At 36.4% G+C, this 15,840-nt stretch overlaps 3 protein-coding genes across 8 annotated transcripts in view; 1 reads left to right on the top strand and 2 right to left on the bottom strand.

The window, feature by feature from the left end:
* Positions 1-6,728, bottom strand: part of LOC104712431 — a 9,267-nt gene extending 2,539 nt beyond the window's left edge. The window contains exons 1-20 of one of the 5 annotated variants that reach the window (XM_019229377.1): positions 6,433-6,728; positions 6,233-6,333; positions 5,926-6,136; positions 5,743-5,824; positions 5,364-5,646; positions 5,174-5,276; positions 4,943-5,079; positions 4,220-4,393; positions 3,327-3,529; positions 3,084-3,221; positions 2,864-2,952; positions 2,423-2,564; positions 2,211-2,260; positions 1,941-1,996; positions 1,406-1,569; positions 1,124-1,293; positions 865-922; positions 721-793; positions 296-397; positions 94-187 (exon numbers count right to left, since the gene is read on the bottom strand). In XM_019229377.1, the coding sequence (XP_019084922.1) occupies positions 94-187; positions 296-397; positions 721-793; positions 865-922; positions 1,124-1,293; positions 1,406-1,569; positions 1,941-1,996; positions 2,211-2,260; positions 2,423-2,564; positions 2,864-2,952; positions 3,084-3,221; positions 3,327-3,529; positions 4,220-4,393; positions 4,943-5,079; positions 5,174-5,276; positions 5,364-5,646; positions 5,743-5,824; positions 5,926-6,136; positions 6,233-6,333; positions 6,433-6,592 (2,590 nt within the window). In that variant the 5' untranslated portion in view covers positions 6,593-6,728. Of the gene's footprint in view, positions 1-93; positions 188-295; positions 398-720; positions 794-864; positions 923-1,123; positions 1,294-1,405; positions 1,570-1,940; positions 1,997-2,210; positions 2,261-2,422; positions 2,565-2,863; positions 2,953-3,083; positions 3,222-3,326; positions 3,530-4,219; positions 4,394-4,942; positions 5,080-5,173; positions 5,277-5,363; positions 5,647-5,742; positions 5,825-5,925; positions 6,137-6,232; positions 6,334-6,432 lie in introns of those variants that run through there. The other 4 variants (XM_019229378.1, XM_019229381.1, XM_019229379.1 and 1 more) reach the window with 4 other exon arrangements.
* Positions 6,793-8,218, top strand: LOC104712432 (acetylglutamate kinase, chloroplastic). The gene has a single exon (XM_010429336.2). It carries the CDS (start codon positions 6,904-6,906, stop codon positions 7,954-7,956), a length of 1,053 nt encoding a protein of 350 aa, XP_010427638.1. The 5' UTR covers positions 6,793-6,903; the 3' UTR covers positions 7,957-8,218.
* LOC104712430 (guanylate kinase 2) lies at positions 9,397-12,236 on the bottom strand. 2 transcript variants are annotated; one of them, XM_010429333.2, is made up of 11 exons: positions 11,905-12,236; positions 11,645-11,684; positions 11,435-11,548; positions 11,263-11,339; positions 11,042-11,171; positions 10,590-10,952; positions 10,385-10,506; positions 10,169-10,304; positions 10,042-10,087; positions 9,861-9,957; positions 9,397-9,765 (listed from the first exon to the last, which is right to left on the bottom strand). In XM_010429333.2, exons 2-11 carry the CDS (start codon positions 11,645-11,647, stop codon positions 9,681-9,683), a joined length of 1,173 nt encoding a protein of 390 aa, XP_010427635.1. In that variant the 5' UTR covers positions 11,648-11,684; positions 11,905-12,236; the 3' UTR covers positions 9,397-9,680. The 2 variants fall into 2 exon arrangements, with proteins under 2 accessions (XP_010427635.1, XP_010427636.1); XM_010429334.2 differs by having other exon boundaries at positions 9,861-9,954.

The following is a 15,840-nucleotide window of genomic DNA, read 5'->3' as shown; positions in this document are numbered from 1 at the left end:
GAAACTGAAAGGAAATATAGCAGCCATGAAGTGAGGAAGTGAAAGGTAACAGTGCTTGAGATATAAATCAATAGCCACTAGACGGTGTCTTACTTTCATCTTCAACAGAAGGCCATAACATAATATTTTCCAGGACTTTTCTGATCTTAGGTGTTACACTGTGTGAGAAAGACTCCCAGCCTCGAACCTGCAAGTGACGAAGAACTTAATAACGTACAAAAATAATCCAATTGATAGCGCATCGAACAAGTGGTAACAGGGATCACTGAATAAGTCACGAAAGATGATAAATTACCACAAGGGAAGTGCATATAGAAAATAGGCAAGCTTTAATCTTGATGCTGTCTTGTAGCTCTGTAGCCTTTTCAAGTTGCAACAAAACAGTTGGAAATAGCACCTGTTGAATAAAAGTGCTGGCATATTACAATTAGGATGATGAAGAGAAGGCAAGACTATCGTATAAGTAAAACTGAAGTTGAGCATTTGGAAAATTTCAGATACAATAAAATACACCAAGCCTTATGACATGAGAAAATTTTGACATGTGATTTGCTTTCTCATAAAGATAGCAGTGACCTTGAGAGGAAACTTATTAATGAGCATTGACCGTTGTTTCTTGGTATATAAAAATTACCTTTCAAACAAAGGCTTAAAACATATATAAACATTTACACAAGAATGACCAGCAATACAAAGTTGAAGAAGGAAGCCAGTTCGCACCTGGGGATGGATACGTCCACATAGCTCAGCAGAGAGTTTCCGAACTTCTTCATATTCGAACTTAGAAAATGCCCTGTATTAGTAGAGTTAGTTCGGTAAAATAAGTATTAGATGGCCTTTGATGATCATTGAGAGTAAAATAACCTTTCTAAAATGAAAGCGGCAATGCATTGACAATCCTCAAACTTGATGTCTTGATAGTCTGATATATCACATGACAAGAAATAGATGTGGGTGAATCAAGTCTAAGATCGTCAGTATCTACTCTGGATCATGCCGGTTAGGGAAAATTATCGAAAATATAGCTAAAGCGTTGAATCTAACTGACAATAAGAGTCAAACGACCTTATGATAAACATCCACTCTTACAAGGAAAGAGAATTAAAAGAATAAGCATACTTACCATTCACAGAGTCTCCGCTGTGGAATTTACCATAAATTGTAGAGGAGTCAATATCATCAAAAACTCTTTGGGGAAGCAGCCTTAATATAAGCAGTGGGCAAAGGTGGTCAAATAGAAACATCTCCGATTCACTTTTGTCAACTGATCTGGATATGAAGTTCTCATCCACTCTAAATTAGAAATCACATTATCGGCAATCAATATTTCATAATTTTGGAAGTTGTTAAAAGATTTTCTTAGCACAGAAATCACAATTATAGTGCGTAAAGAACTTTTACTTACTTGTTTTGCTCCTTCATATGTGATAGTACATGCAGAAGGACCATGTTCGACGTATCTGCCAAATATTCACTGATGCAACTAAGGAACCTAACCATGATTGCATTGGATGGCTCGAGGAACATCTTGTCAAGAAAAGGTTTAATCAGTGAGCCCCAGTTTTGCACCTGTAAGAATTTGATTTCAGTCAACAAGCAGAAATATTCAAATACATAAATTCTATAGTTGAAGGAAATCACATTTTTTATCCTAATTATAGCTAGTACAAGCTTTGGTCATTTCTATGCGAAAAGTTTCACACCACATACACAAGAATATATTTAGATAAAAAGGTAATAGTATCTGGAAGGGAGAAAAGGAACAACCAATGCCTGAAGACGTTTGTACTGAAGGTTGAGAGTTAAAAGTTGAGTTATCATTTTACAGTTCGGTAGTGCACTAACAGTTTCGTAAATGGTATAGGCACTCAAGAAACTAAAACGGACTCATTTCAAAGATAGCAACTAATTTAGCAAGCATAACGTGTTCTTGTACTTACAGTTCTAGCCCACTCTGGAATCAGCTTTAGCACTCGATCGCTGTCAAAAGTTGAGCCTGTAACAGGACAAGAAGATGATGAGCATGCTCTTGCCAAAGAAAAACTTGATCGTGCCCAGTTTGTAATTCAGCCAGACTAGTAAATATTTACAACGTTCAAGTTTTACAATCCAGCATATTTCTTATCCAGATTACATTTGAAATGTTGAAATATTTCTATCACAAATTATGTATAGCATGTGGCCTATGGTAATGAGATAGAAGCATATACCTTCAGTGGAATGTCCATTACTCTCTGAAGTATCCAAAGCTTGAATATTACTAAAAGAGAAAAATGGAGATCAGAATCAGAAAGGCCTTTTGAGTTTTAACGTGAAACAATGCAACACTTAACTAAGAATCCTGTGAGTTTGGGATAAATGGAAATAAACAAACAACTATGTATACATGAGAAAAAGAAGCAAAAGAGACAAAGCATGATACCTAAGACAAGTCAGCAACAGACATATAACATCAGAATCCTCCTTGTGATGTTTCAAGACCCCAAGCAAGGTTTCGGCAGCTGATACTTTGCCATTGGGTGCATAAATGAGGGTTACTAAATCTGGTAGCACAAACGATGGATCTGAAAGAAAAGGAAAACCAAAAATCATTCAGTTGATGGCTTATTTTATGAGAAAGTGGAATAACAAGTCTTGGACTCATAAATTGGGATCTTTACAAGTTTTCCTCATCTAAATAATAAATGATTAACATGAATCTTACTTTTAACAAAACACTGTTTATGAAATTCAACTAATAAAATGAAGAGAAGAAAGATCTAGAGGTCATAGGAGACATAAGACAGCCAATACCAGAAATTGATAACGGCCACAAACAAAAGCTTCCAAAGGAATCGCGTAGAAAGAGAAAAGGAAGACCAACCAATTGACTTCAGCAACTCTGAAGTTTGTTTACAGATATAAGTTTCCTCGTCTCCAAGGCACTTTAAAAGGCAGCTCACGATCTCTTTCCTGATATAAGTCCAAAAAATAAGTGTTGACTTCTGAGGGGTTGAGAATGTTAATAAAGTCAAAGAACTGAAGAAGATGCGGAAAAAGCTAGAAATAGAAAATCGAGACGAAAAACATAAACGATTGTATACCAGGGTATATGAGAAGGAAATGAATCTTTTGACATAAGGATTACTTCTGATATCACATCCATAGAATTCAGCCTTTGCACAGTAGTTCCAGAAACAAGGCGTTGTAGAATTTCACTAAGACAGTTATTATCTGCATTTCTGGTGAATGTTTCTTTAAGTTAGAAAAAAACTACGAACCATAACTGGTAATTACAAAGCTACTTTCATGAATAAGCATCAAAGGGAAATCAAGGATAGACATACTTCGAACAATAGTCTGCGAGGAGGACACTAACAGCTTTGGTCGCACCATCCCTTTCATCAAGAAGATGAAGCAGAGATGGTATCACAACGTCCATGCACATTGTGTCAGAGAAGCCGTCTCCAGACTGTGATTGTAGCTTAAAGATAACTGCCTTAAGTATAGCAACAACGTCTTCTGATATCTCTTCGTTGTTACTGCGAAGCTTCGAAAGCAGAGGAAGAATGTAAGTACTGAGATGAAAACAAGGGTATTATATAAATATAATATCTGTCAAGATTAACTGTATCAGGATATGTTATAATCATAGCAATTGAGCAGAAGCTGCAGAACCAAAATTATGAGTTTCATAATAGGGTAGAGAGTCAGTAAATTCAATATGAAAAATGAATTCTAGGCTTCTAGCATAAGTGCATAACCATCAGAACAACCTATATAACTGCAAGAGAAATTATTGTAGAGCGTGCCATCACTCCCTATTCAATAAAAATTGGTGAAGGATACCTGATCTAGAAGACAAGGCACGAGCTTCATCCCATACTCTGATAGTATGCTCTCAAATTTCTTTCCCTCGAAGCGGCCCAACAAAAGGCATAAACAGTTTAGGAAAAACTTTTGTGTCTCTATACCACCAATCTTGGTGTCAGAATTTCCCTGAGGATAGCTTGCTGNGTCAAGATTAAATGTATCAGGATATGTTATAATCATAGCAGAAGCTGCAGAACCAAAATTATGAGTTTCATAATGAGTAGAGAGTCAGTAAATTCAATATAAAAAATGAATTCTAGGCTTCTAGCATAAGTGCATAACCATCAGAACAGCCTATATAACTGCAAGAGAAATTCATATAAAGCGGGCCATCACTCCCTGTTCAATAAAAAATAGTGAAAGATACCTGATCTAGAAGACAAGGCACGAGCTTCATTCCATACTCTGATAGTATGCTCTCAAATTTCTTTCCCTCGAAGCGGCCCAACAAAAGGCATAAACAGTTTAGGAAAAACTTTTGTGTCTCTATACCACCAATCTTGGTGTCAGAATTTCCCTGAGGATAGCTTGCTGAATAATACTGCATCATTTTATCATTAATACTTATTAGCTTATGACCCAATAAATTAGCAAAACAGTTTAAGAGAAAGAGCAGAAAGCTAGAAGCATTAAAACCAGTTCTACATCATATTAATGGTTTGAGCTTCTTACAACCCGAATCAAATTAGAAAACACTTCAACAGAAAGGTAATAAGCAGCCCTTAACCAATATAACATCTACAACTTCTCTCTGTGTAGCTTATAAAGGTTTTCCGAGTGAAATAGAAGACTCCATAGCAAACAATCTTACTCATACACCATGCAGACACATTCCATTAAATTTCAAGCGGACTCTATTACTATTGCACATTTTCTATCTTCCTAACAAAGAATAAAAAGTAGAAGCTAGAGATGGCAATGGCATAAACTCTGTTTATTCTTAGACAAAAATGGGTTAGGGAACTTAAACATATGCAGCAGACTCAGTTACGGACACAATAGAATCCCATATGTAGTACAATGTTACTGTATGAAATAATTTTTCCTATCACAAAACTTTGAACCAAAAAGATTGTTGATTATTGCTGACCTTTATACCAGACAAATATTGCTCCAACAATTCCTTACTAATCTTTGAGAACTTTTGATCTTCCATGTGGAACAAGACACTGTAATGCTTCCAACAAGAAGAGAGCAGTAGAGATCCACCCACAGATGCCTCTGTGCCTGAAATTCAGGTATTAAACAATAAAAATTTGATAAGCAAGAATCGGAAATAGAAACCGAAAAGAAAAGGGACAGGTGGCATTCACTCAAAGACCTGCCTCCTCTGGGGAGCCACCATGATGCTCTTTTAACTCCTCTAACCACTTCAGCACTTGACTTAACCCCTTTGCATGCAGTGGTCGAGTTTTTCTGTTCCACTGGAAGCAGTATTTTGTCAATATTACTCAACTCAAATCATGGATAACTTATCAATTCAAAATATAGAAATGAATCAGTGAACATACAGAAAAAAGACATTGCACAAGGCGCATCAGCTCCTCCAGGTGGTTCCACAGTATACAATTTGCCTTAATGTATGAGTCTTCAGGTAAAAAACTCTGCTTTTTTTTCTTCTCGCAAATATTAGGTATCAAAGCAACCCGTTGATGAGACCCCGTAATGGTTGACGGCTTCGGTCTATTGACCAGAGTATTATCCCTCTTTGCTAAGGCTTTAGTAATTGACAGAAAGCAATCAGCAGCTGAAACAGAAAGACGAGATGGCACCTCGTATCCATCCTGCAAAATGCTAAACAAAATAACAGCTCAGAACTAAGGGAAAAAATGACTATGTATTTTGAGTGTAGAAACTTGCTCCATTGAGAACATGAGATGGTCTCTATACCTTCCATTGCATACAATCATCAACAATTGAGGCACACAAGATGAAACAATCTCCACAAACATAGAATGCTTCTCCCTAATTCCTATCAACAAAGAAAATTATACAAGTACATCAATAAGGAGAACGTTTCTTTCTCTCAAGAGAGATAGAATAGTTAGTAACAAGGATGATTATAATGCTCACCATGCCAAAAACCTTGATCGCCAGTATCCTCGCATTCGACTAGACTTCGTATAAGTAAACACCATCCAAGAGCTAAAAACCTATCCTCGTTCCTCAAAATGATTCTCGAAAGATGTCTCGAAACAGCTTGAAAGAGAACTTCATCTTGAAACAGCCAATGTAGAAGTATCATAGCTGAGTTACCATGTTTAGAATCCTTAAACCTTAATGTCTACAAACACATAAAAACAGAAAATATAAAAGACCGGGACATTCCAACAATCAAATCAAGCAAGGTTATTTCAAAGGGTTTTAAGATTATACATACATGTTCGATAACGGGTACGAGAATTTCACTCATGGCTTCGTCTCTCTCAGCAACGTCTCTAACGCACTTTTCCAAAAACCAGAGTGCCTCATCGATAGAGCCTAAAAACAGAAATCGAAAACAAACATATCACAAATCCATCAGATAAGAAAGCAACATAAACACACAAAAAAAAAAAAAACAAATTGAAAACTACTAACCTGAGGAACCCTTCTGAGAATCAGGAGTAAGACGTGAAATAGACTCCCGTAGCTTTTTAGGGCGAGCCGAGAGAAGCGTACTCATGAACCTACCTACAGTAACGGAGACTAGAGACTCCGGTTCTGATCTTCGTATCAATTCCTCTTCCAATCGCTCCATCTCACTCAGTATAATCGGCAATTCCAGTTTATTTAATTTCTCACCGAATAAAATTACTCTCACAGTCTATCGGAGACGACGAAGGAAGGGCAAACAAACAACGTCGTTTACACTTACTAACTAAACGTTGTCGTTTTATGCATAATTCCAAAAATAAACTTAGGGCTCCTACAGCGTTACGCTCCACGTGGACACTAATCATTGGTTCATTCGTTATTTAACGAAAACTCGACGAACAAGATCTGAGAGAGATCATCTCACTTCAGCTAATTCGCCGCTGCTTCTTCCTCCTCCTCCGGTAAGGTTCAGAAATGGCCACCGTCACATCCAATGCTTCACCTAAACCCTTCTCCTTCTCTTTCTCCAATCCTCTCAAATCCCTCATCCCCACCAAATCACCATCACTCAACTATCCACCTCGCAATCACCATCACCATCACCGTCTAGGTTTATCAGTAAACGCCTCCTCCGTATCATCACCACCGCCTTCAGTCGCAACCTCAAATGCTCCTTCACCGGATTACAGAGTCGAGATTCTCTCCGAATCTTTACCCTTTATCCAAAAATTCCGAGGGAAAACCATAGTTGTCAAATACGGCGGCGCGGCAATGACTTCGCCGGAGCTTAAATCGTCCGTCGTTAGCGATCTCGTTCTCCTCGCTTGCGTTGGTCTTCGTCCGATCCTTGTTCACGGTGGAGGTCCTGATATCAACCGTTACTTGAAACAACTCAACATCCCAGCTGAGTTCCGTGACGGGCTCCGTGTGACCGACGCCACAACGATGGAGATCGTATCAATGGTTTTAGTCGGAAAGGTTAATAAGAATCTTGTTTCGCTTATTAACGCCGCCGGAGCTACCGCTGTGGGGTTATCAGGACACGACGGTCGTCTTCTCACTGCGAGACCTGTTCCTAATTCAGCTCAATTGGGTTTCGTTGGTGAAGTTGCCAAAGTTGATCCATCAGTACTGCGTCCTCTTGTTGATTACGGTTACATTCCAGTGATTGCTTCTGTTGCTGCTGATGACTCTGGTCAAGCTTACAACATCAATGCAGATACGGTGGCTGGGGAGCTCGCTGCTGCGCTTGGAGCTGAGAAACTGATTCTGCTGACTGATGTGGCTGGGATCTTGGAGGATAAAGAGGATCCGAGTAGCTTGGTGAAGGAGATTGATATAAAAGGAGTGAAGAAGATGATTGAAGATGGTAAAGTTGCTGGTGGGATGATTCCTAAGGTGAAGTGTTGTATTAGGTCTCTTGCTCAGGGTGTTAAGACTGCGAGTATTATTGATGGAAGGAGACAACATTCTCTGCTTCATGAGATTATGTCTGGTGAAGGAGCTGGTACTATGATTACTGGATAAGTTTGCTTTATTGGGTGATCGATCATCAAAATCAAAAGTTGAGGTTTTTTTTTTTTGGTATTTGAGTGTGTCAGTGTTTGTTCATTAGTATGTCAAATCTGTGCTTTAAACTTATGATCATTTCTGATTAGTCTTAAAGGACAAAACTTTCAGCAGTTTTTGTGGTTTGCATATGCAACTTTGATGATTGTCTGAAGTCCTAGAAAGTTTACATTTTTGGAGACAATAAATTGTTCTAAGGATTAGCTCTGTCGTTTCTTCTGACGCTGCTTCAGTCTTTATCTTTTGAAAGAATATACATATCTGATCCAAAGGAACATGCTTGGCATATTGGTTCTGCTAACATCTTTCTTTAGCCAAACTGCTCCAAGTTACACATTCTTGCTAGGATGAGTACATCGAACAACATTTTCAGATCCTCCATGATTTGGTCAGTTCCTGATTTATTAGTAGTTAAGGCTCGCCTCATAGGTTGTGTTTAGTTCATTATGCAGTCAACAATTATTACCAAAACTCTGTGGCTTATAGTACTTGGTACTTGTAAAGTGCAAAACTCCACTTTACACTTTGTCTCTGATTCAAATTGACCCACCTAGAACCAAAATGTATTGAAATCTGATAGCATATCTCACAAGTCACAACATGTCTTCCCTGTCTGGTCTCGACTCTTTCTACTTCTAGTCTACTGCTATTTTGGTATTCCGGTCAACGTCTAATGTTTCGCTGGACCTTAATTTCGTTCTTGGGCTTTCATTAAGCCCAATAATATAATTTTATTTTCCAGCGAGAACTGCTGCACCAAAAGCGATACTTCAACTCCGTGGTAGGAGGATCTGGATTGGCCCCAGGAGAGATACTTTACCTGCGCGTGAAATCCACACGCATCTGTCTTTTTGGTATCGCAGATTACAAAGTGTCACCGTGACGACACTGTCACGTGACAAGTGTGTGTGGTCGTGGTGGTGAGTAGGACGTGAGAAGGATGGACCATAAGTGCATAATCGTCTTCTTCAAGTAAAGTGAAACTGTGGTGAGCTACAACGAACCTTCCTTCAATTTATTTACACTGTCACCGACTTTGGAGTTTGGACCCACGAGTCGATGCAAGTTGCAAATCTTTCGAGGACCCATTTTAGCTCCAAAGTCCCACAAGTTGGTCTCTTTTTTTATAGCTTTGTCTTCTTCCTCCCTTATTTTGAGATGTTTGCTTTAACATTATTGGCTGATTCTAAACTGTAAACTGGCACTAACTGCCATCCTTCTGTCCAAGAAGATCTTGAGTCATGTACGAAATACTAAAAACACTGTACTGTGGGATCAATCTTTAATTATATATTCCCAACTCGATGTTAAGTTGCTTTGTTTGTCCTATCCCAGTAAGGGAATCTCAAGAAACAATTGCAGAGATTTCAAAAAAAATTGGTACTTTCTATGTCCTAATAACACGAAAAGAAAGGATTCTTTCAAGATTTAGATTAAACAAAATCTTTATCAGTAAAAGGAACAAAAAAATCTTATTCCATCATCTCTCAAAAGAGATCATGACTTTTTTGAATCATCATCATCATAATAACCATAATCATCATCATCAGTACCTATCTAGTGAACGCATAAAACTACCTTTCAACCGCGAAAAAGCTTTAGTTTTTTTAAATAACGAGCAGTGTTCATCATCATCTAAATGTTTCCTCTTAAACTTTCCGCGGAGAAAGAAAAAGACTTTGTCAACAGGACTTGACCGTGTCCAGAACGATCCCTCTTGTTCTCCCCGGTGCTCCCCCGTTAATTGAAGATAAATCCAACACAATCCTGCCCACCAAAAGATATTTGATTAGCAAACTCTACAGAGAATCATCAGGTTAATAAAAATAAAGAAAGAACATTAATCGGTTTAGAACAGGTACATGTTCTTTTTGGTTCCTTCTCCTGTTTCTTGAATCAAAATTTTTTCTTCCATCTTTGTTACTGTGTGCTCCTTCGGAAGATTGATCCCTTCTACTGCTTTTATCAAACAATCACAAACCCCATCAGGCTTCCTTTCCTACTTAATTACTATACATTGTGTCTACTCTTTTGTTTTATTACCTTCTACGCCATTCACAGGAGCATGATCGTCTATCCCCAAGAGATTCTGAAACAGAGAGCCATTGTTGTTTGAAATGGAAGCCAATTAAGAGGACTTTGTTCATAACAAAAGGCGGTGTTAAGTCACCTTAAGGTTCTTGTAGCATTCCTCAAGGTTGTCATTATACAGAATGTGTTCAAAAATGCCTGAGGATTTCCCCGCTTTGATCTCTGCATCAGCGTTTCTAAGCCGCTTTTGGATCTGCTCCTCTGTTTCAGTTCCTCTGTTTTTTCAACACTTAAAAATTTGAGAACTTGCAAAGAAAAATCTGAAGAAACAACAACTCTAAAGTCTAATCTTTACCGGGCACGGAGCCGATCTTCAAGTTCGTTCATTGAAGGAGGACATACGAATATGAATATCGCATCTAGAGAGCTCGCCTTCACTGACCTCGCTCCTTGAACATCAATGTCAAGAATGCATCTCTATACGCACAAAAAAGAATGATCATTTGATGGATCAACAGCATGACAGAGATGAGATGATACAGAGATGATCGTTTTATTACCTTTCCTGAATCTGTCACCACTTCAACAGACTCAATGCTGGTTCCATACAGATTACCATGAACAGATGCAAACTCGAGAAACTTCCCATCTTTGATTTCTTTCTCCATAACGGTTTTATCAGTGAAATGGTAATGAACACCACACTTCTCCATAAACCTCGGAGCTCGAGTAGTGTGGCTCACAGAGAACCCAAACATTGAAGGAAACTCCTTCATAAGCATCGATATAAGTGTTCCTTTTCCAACTCCAGAAGGACCGCTTATAACGATAGGCTTCTCTGCGTTACCCCTTACTCCTTTACTCCAAGCAACAACCTCTCTTCCTAGCAATTTCTTTTGTTCCCGTATAAAAGGAGTATCCACCTATATCATATGAAAAACTCAAAAACATATGAGAATGAGAACACAAGAAACTCTACACTAGCAACACCGATATCTTTCCAAAGACTAACCTCAAGGAACCAAATGGAGTCATCAGAAGCTGAACCTTTTTTGATAACCAAAATCCGACCATGCTTCAGAACAATGGCAGAGTAACCTTTGCAGGGCTTAGGGCCAGTACCAAGGACAGAAGGACTAGACCTGGAAACATACTCAAAGTGAATACATATCCTTAAGATTCAACACTAATGGAAGAAACTAACAGATCAGGATAGCAACAACGAACACACACCACTTGTTAGTGATTTTGTCATGAATCTGAACACCAAGGAACAACGGGTTCCCTTCATGACTTCCACCAATCACAAACTGCAAAAGATAAAAACCTTGAGATCAAATCAAAGTCCTGAGAATTATTAAGAACAGTTTCACATTCTAAAACATCAAAGATTGAGAGAGCTTACGGATCGATCCCCAATTTGCACAGATGTATCTCTGTTTTTAGGTTCAGATTTGACACCAAAGCCATTGGTGTAACCATTCTCCAGATGATTCACAAAAAAAGCTGGTGCTTCTCCCTATTAACAACAAATCAAAAAAAAAAAAATGTGAGAAATCTATGAAACAAAGAAGAGCAACGAAGTGAATCGCGCCAAAAAAAAAAAAAGGCTCACCATAGAGATTTTTTATGCCTCGAAGAAGACACAATACAGCCTGAGCACAAGCACAATTATAAGAGATCAAAACAAACAATAAAGCTCATATTTTTTCAAAAAGTGAAGACCTTTTCTATGTTGTCTGCAGAAACAATATATTTTAAACAAAAAAACAAATGCAGATTCAACAAAATTAAAAACACAACACATTAGAACCATGAACACAGATCTCAGTATACAACGATCTATTAGAAAAAGGAGAAGCCTTTTTTGCCTACCTCGAATATGAAACAAAGGAAGAAAGCTTTTGGATCGAATTGGATGATTAGCAGGCGAGAAGATGCGAATTTATAATCCGGAGATTGGTAAGAAAAGGGGGCAGAAGAGAGAATTGAGAAACAAGTTTTTGGGATGCTTTTTCAACAACAAGATTCAGTTTTTTTATATATTTGTTATTATATCTCTCTGGAATTTTCTGGCTCGGCTACACAGAAGAATATATATATAGATAGATAGATATATATATATATATATATATATATATCAGCTGTGCATCGTCGACGAGTCCCAAGACAACTTGGAGACAAGCGGCCGTGACGGTGTGTGTGTGTGGAAAGCAACCTCTAGGAAATCTCGGAGGTTTCTTTATAGGTATTAATTACCGTAACTATTATTACAGTATTATTAAAAATATTAATATTAGGTTTAGTCGATGATAGCCTAATAAATTTAAATTGTAATTTTCTAGAAAAATAAATAATACTAATAGAATAAAAATACTTTTGAAATAAATTTAATGGGTGGTGCTGATTTCAGGGAAAGATATCAACTTTTTTTTTTAATATTATTTTTTGCTAATTTTGATGTAATTTAATTTTGATTTGTCTGTAACTAAGTCACGTGTTAACTTCACAAAAAGATACCAAAAAATCAATGAAACATAATTATAAATACTTATTTGGTGGTGCTAACTTCACAAAAAGATACTAATTTTTTTTATTTTCAGTATTACTTTTTAGTAATTTTGACACTACAATAATTATAATTTAAAACTGTTTAATTTTGATTTATCTATAACTAAGTCACTTGTTATCATTATTTCTTTTTAAAAATAATAAAATAATAGAATAAAAATAGTTTTGAACCAGAGTGTCAATTAAATATAATTATAAATAAAACTATTTGAATTAATTAGTATTATGTTTAGTCAATGATAGCTCAGTTATATATTTATTTAACCAATAAATTTAAATTTTAATTTACTATAAAAATAAATTATAATAGAATGAAAATACTTTCGAATGAGAATGTCAATTAAATATAATTATTTGTAATGTTCAAATAAAACCATTTGGTGGTGCTAACTTCACGAAAATGCACTAATTTTTTCATTTTAGTATTATTTTTTGGTAATTTTGATGCACTACAATAATTATAATTTTAAACCTGTTAATTTTGATTTTTCTGTAAATAAGTCACATCTTATCATTATTTCGGCTTTTAAAAAAATAATATTAACAATGGTATGAAAATACCTTCGAACTAGTGTGTCAATTATATATAATTATAAATAAAGCTATTTGGTGGTGCTAACTTCACGGAAATACATCAAAAAAAAATTTAGTATTATTTTTTGGTAATTTTGATGCACTAAAAATAATTATAATTTAAAACTGGTTAATTTTGATTTGTCTGTAACTAAGTCATGTGTTATCATTATTTCATTCTTTTAATATAAAAATAAAAAATAATAGAATGAAAATACTTCCGAACCAAAGTGTCAATTAAATATAATTAGAAATAAAGCCATTTGGATTTATTAGTATTAGGTTTAGTCAATGATAGCTCAGTTGTATTTTTATTTAACCAATAAATTTAAATTGTAATTTTCTAAAAAAGTAAATAATAATGGAACAAAAATGTCAATTAAATATAATTATACGTAATGTTGAAACAAAGCCATTTGGTGCTGCTAACTTCACAGAAAGACACCAACTTTTTTTTCAGTATTATTTTTTGGTAATTTTCATGCGCTACAATAATTATAATTTAAAACTGGTTAATTTTGATTTGTCTGTAACTAAGTCACGTGTTATCATTATTTCTTTTTTTTAGTAAAAATAAATAATAATAGAATGAAAATACTTTCGAACTAGAGTGTCAATTAAATATAATTATAAATAAAGTCATTTGAATTTATTAGTATTGGGTTTAGTCAATGATAGCTCAACTATATATTTATTTAACCAAATACATTTTTTTTTTTCTCAAAGAAATATATATTGATTAAACATAATCGTTACATAGAGTTTGGGCTAGCCATGGTGGCTTCAATACAGAATCAGCATAATAAATTTTGTCAATACAGCCATATTTAGCTAGAGCATGAGCTACAGTATTACATTCTCTCTTTGTGAAGGTAAAAAATACATTTTTGAGTTTTGAAGTCCAGAGATGAATATCTTCCAATAGGTTTGTCAATGAAGCATTTGAATGTTGACCATTAACTAATTTAATTAAGTCATTACAATCTCCTTCAAAAATGATATTTTGGTAGCCCTTGCACCAAGCCTGCTGTAGTGCCGCTAATAGTCCTTTGGTTTCAGCTTCTAAGGCAGAACCTGCATTATGTAGTCTAGAAGCTCCCCATGTCAGAGATTCGCCTTGATGGTCTCGGAATATCCAACCACAAATGGTTTGATGTGTTTGATTATTAAAGCCTGCATCAAAGTTACACTTGATAAATGGATGTGTCGGTGGTCGCCATGAGACGTTGATTACTCTTTGGGTTAGACACTGGCTCGGTGATGTAATTACGAAAGTACTAATCCATTCCTTGCATTCAGATTTAGCGAGCAAAACTGTTTTAGATGCACTCTCTCGAAAGTTGTTGAAAACCAAATTGTTCCTAGCTTTCCATATACGCCAAAGTAGATTGAAGGGTAGAAGTGAGTCAAAAATGTTAATGGTTTGTGATGATTGAAATATCATATGGGAAATGATTTCCTCTGCAGTAGATGGTAATTGATTTAGATTCAATAAAGAAGTGTTTGAGAGTCTCCATGCCATATGGGCAAAAGGACATAAGAAAAGTGCATGTTCTATTGTCTCATCAGATTGGTGACATCTTTGACAGATAGAATCAATATTCATACCCCTTGTTCTCAATCTTGTTGTTGTTGGTAAAGCCTTTGAAACTATACGCCATATGAAGTGTTTAATTTTTGGTATAATCCGTAACTTCCAAATCTTATTCTTGAGTTCCACTGAGCCATGAGGTATATCCGGTTGCACACCAGGATCAAACGGATAGTGTGTAATGAACCAATATCCAGATTTAACTGTATATGCACCAGAGCAGGTATATTGCCAGATAAGTTTGTCCTGTTTTTCAGTTTGAGACAGATGGATGTCTCGAATTAGTGTATGTTCTGCCTGCGGAACCTGTGTGGAAAGTTTCTGATTGTCCCACGCTCGTGAGTTTCCCGATTTAATAATAAAATGGTCAAGTGTTGTAGTAGATTGCGGATTCAAACATTGGATCGGACGAGGAGGATTATCAGCAATAGTGTTGTCAACACCTAAACGTATCGATTTTCCATCACCCACAATATAGCGAATGCCTTTTTTTAAAAGGTCTAAGCCTATCAAAATTGAGGACCAGCCATAAGATTGGTTCTTCCTTGGTTGAGCGTCTAGTAGTGTATCGTCCTTGTAGTAACGGCTTTTCATGATACGGGCAAACAAGGAGTTAGGGAACTGAATAAGGCGCCAAGCTTGTTTTGCTAAAAGAGCGTCGTTGAATTTAGCTAAGTCTCGGAATCCCAACCCTCCTTCTGATTTTGGAACTTGAAGTTTTTTCCAAGCAATCCATGGAATACTCCGTTTATTTGAGTTCCTTTCCCACCAATAGTTCATTAACAGTGTTTCAATTTCAGTAGTGATCCCTACCGGTAGCTTGAAACAGGACATGGCGTATACCGGCATAGAAAGGGCTACTGATTTGAGCATGATTTCTTTGCCTGCAGGAGAAAGTTTCTTTGCTGTCCAACTTGAGGTTCGTTTTTTAACTCGGTCAACAATATATTCAAACATTTCTTTTTTCTTCCTACCAAACTGCTCTGGTAAGCCGAGATATTTACCTCCACCACCGTGATTTGGAATGTCTAGGATTGCCTTTAAACGTGTTTGTGTTGCTCCATACACTCGACTAC

This window comes from Camelina sativa, chromosome 9, assembly GCF_000633955.1.
Source record: "Camelina sativa cultivar DH55 chromosome 9, Cs, whole genome shotgun sequence".
NCBI lineage: Eukaryota > Viridiplantae > Streptophyta > Magnoliopsida > Brassicales > Brassicaceae > Camelina > Camelina sativa.
Note: the sequence above shows the minus strand (reverse complement) of the source record. Positions and strands in the feature narration are given on the sequence as shown.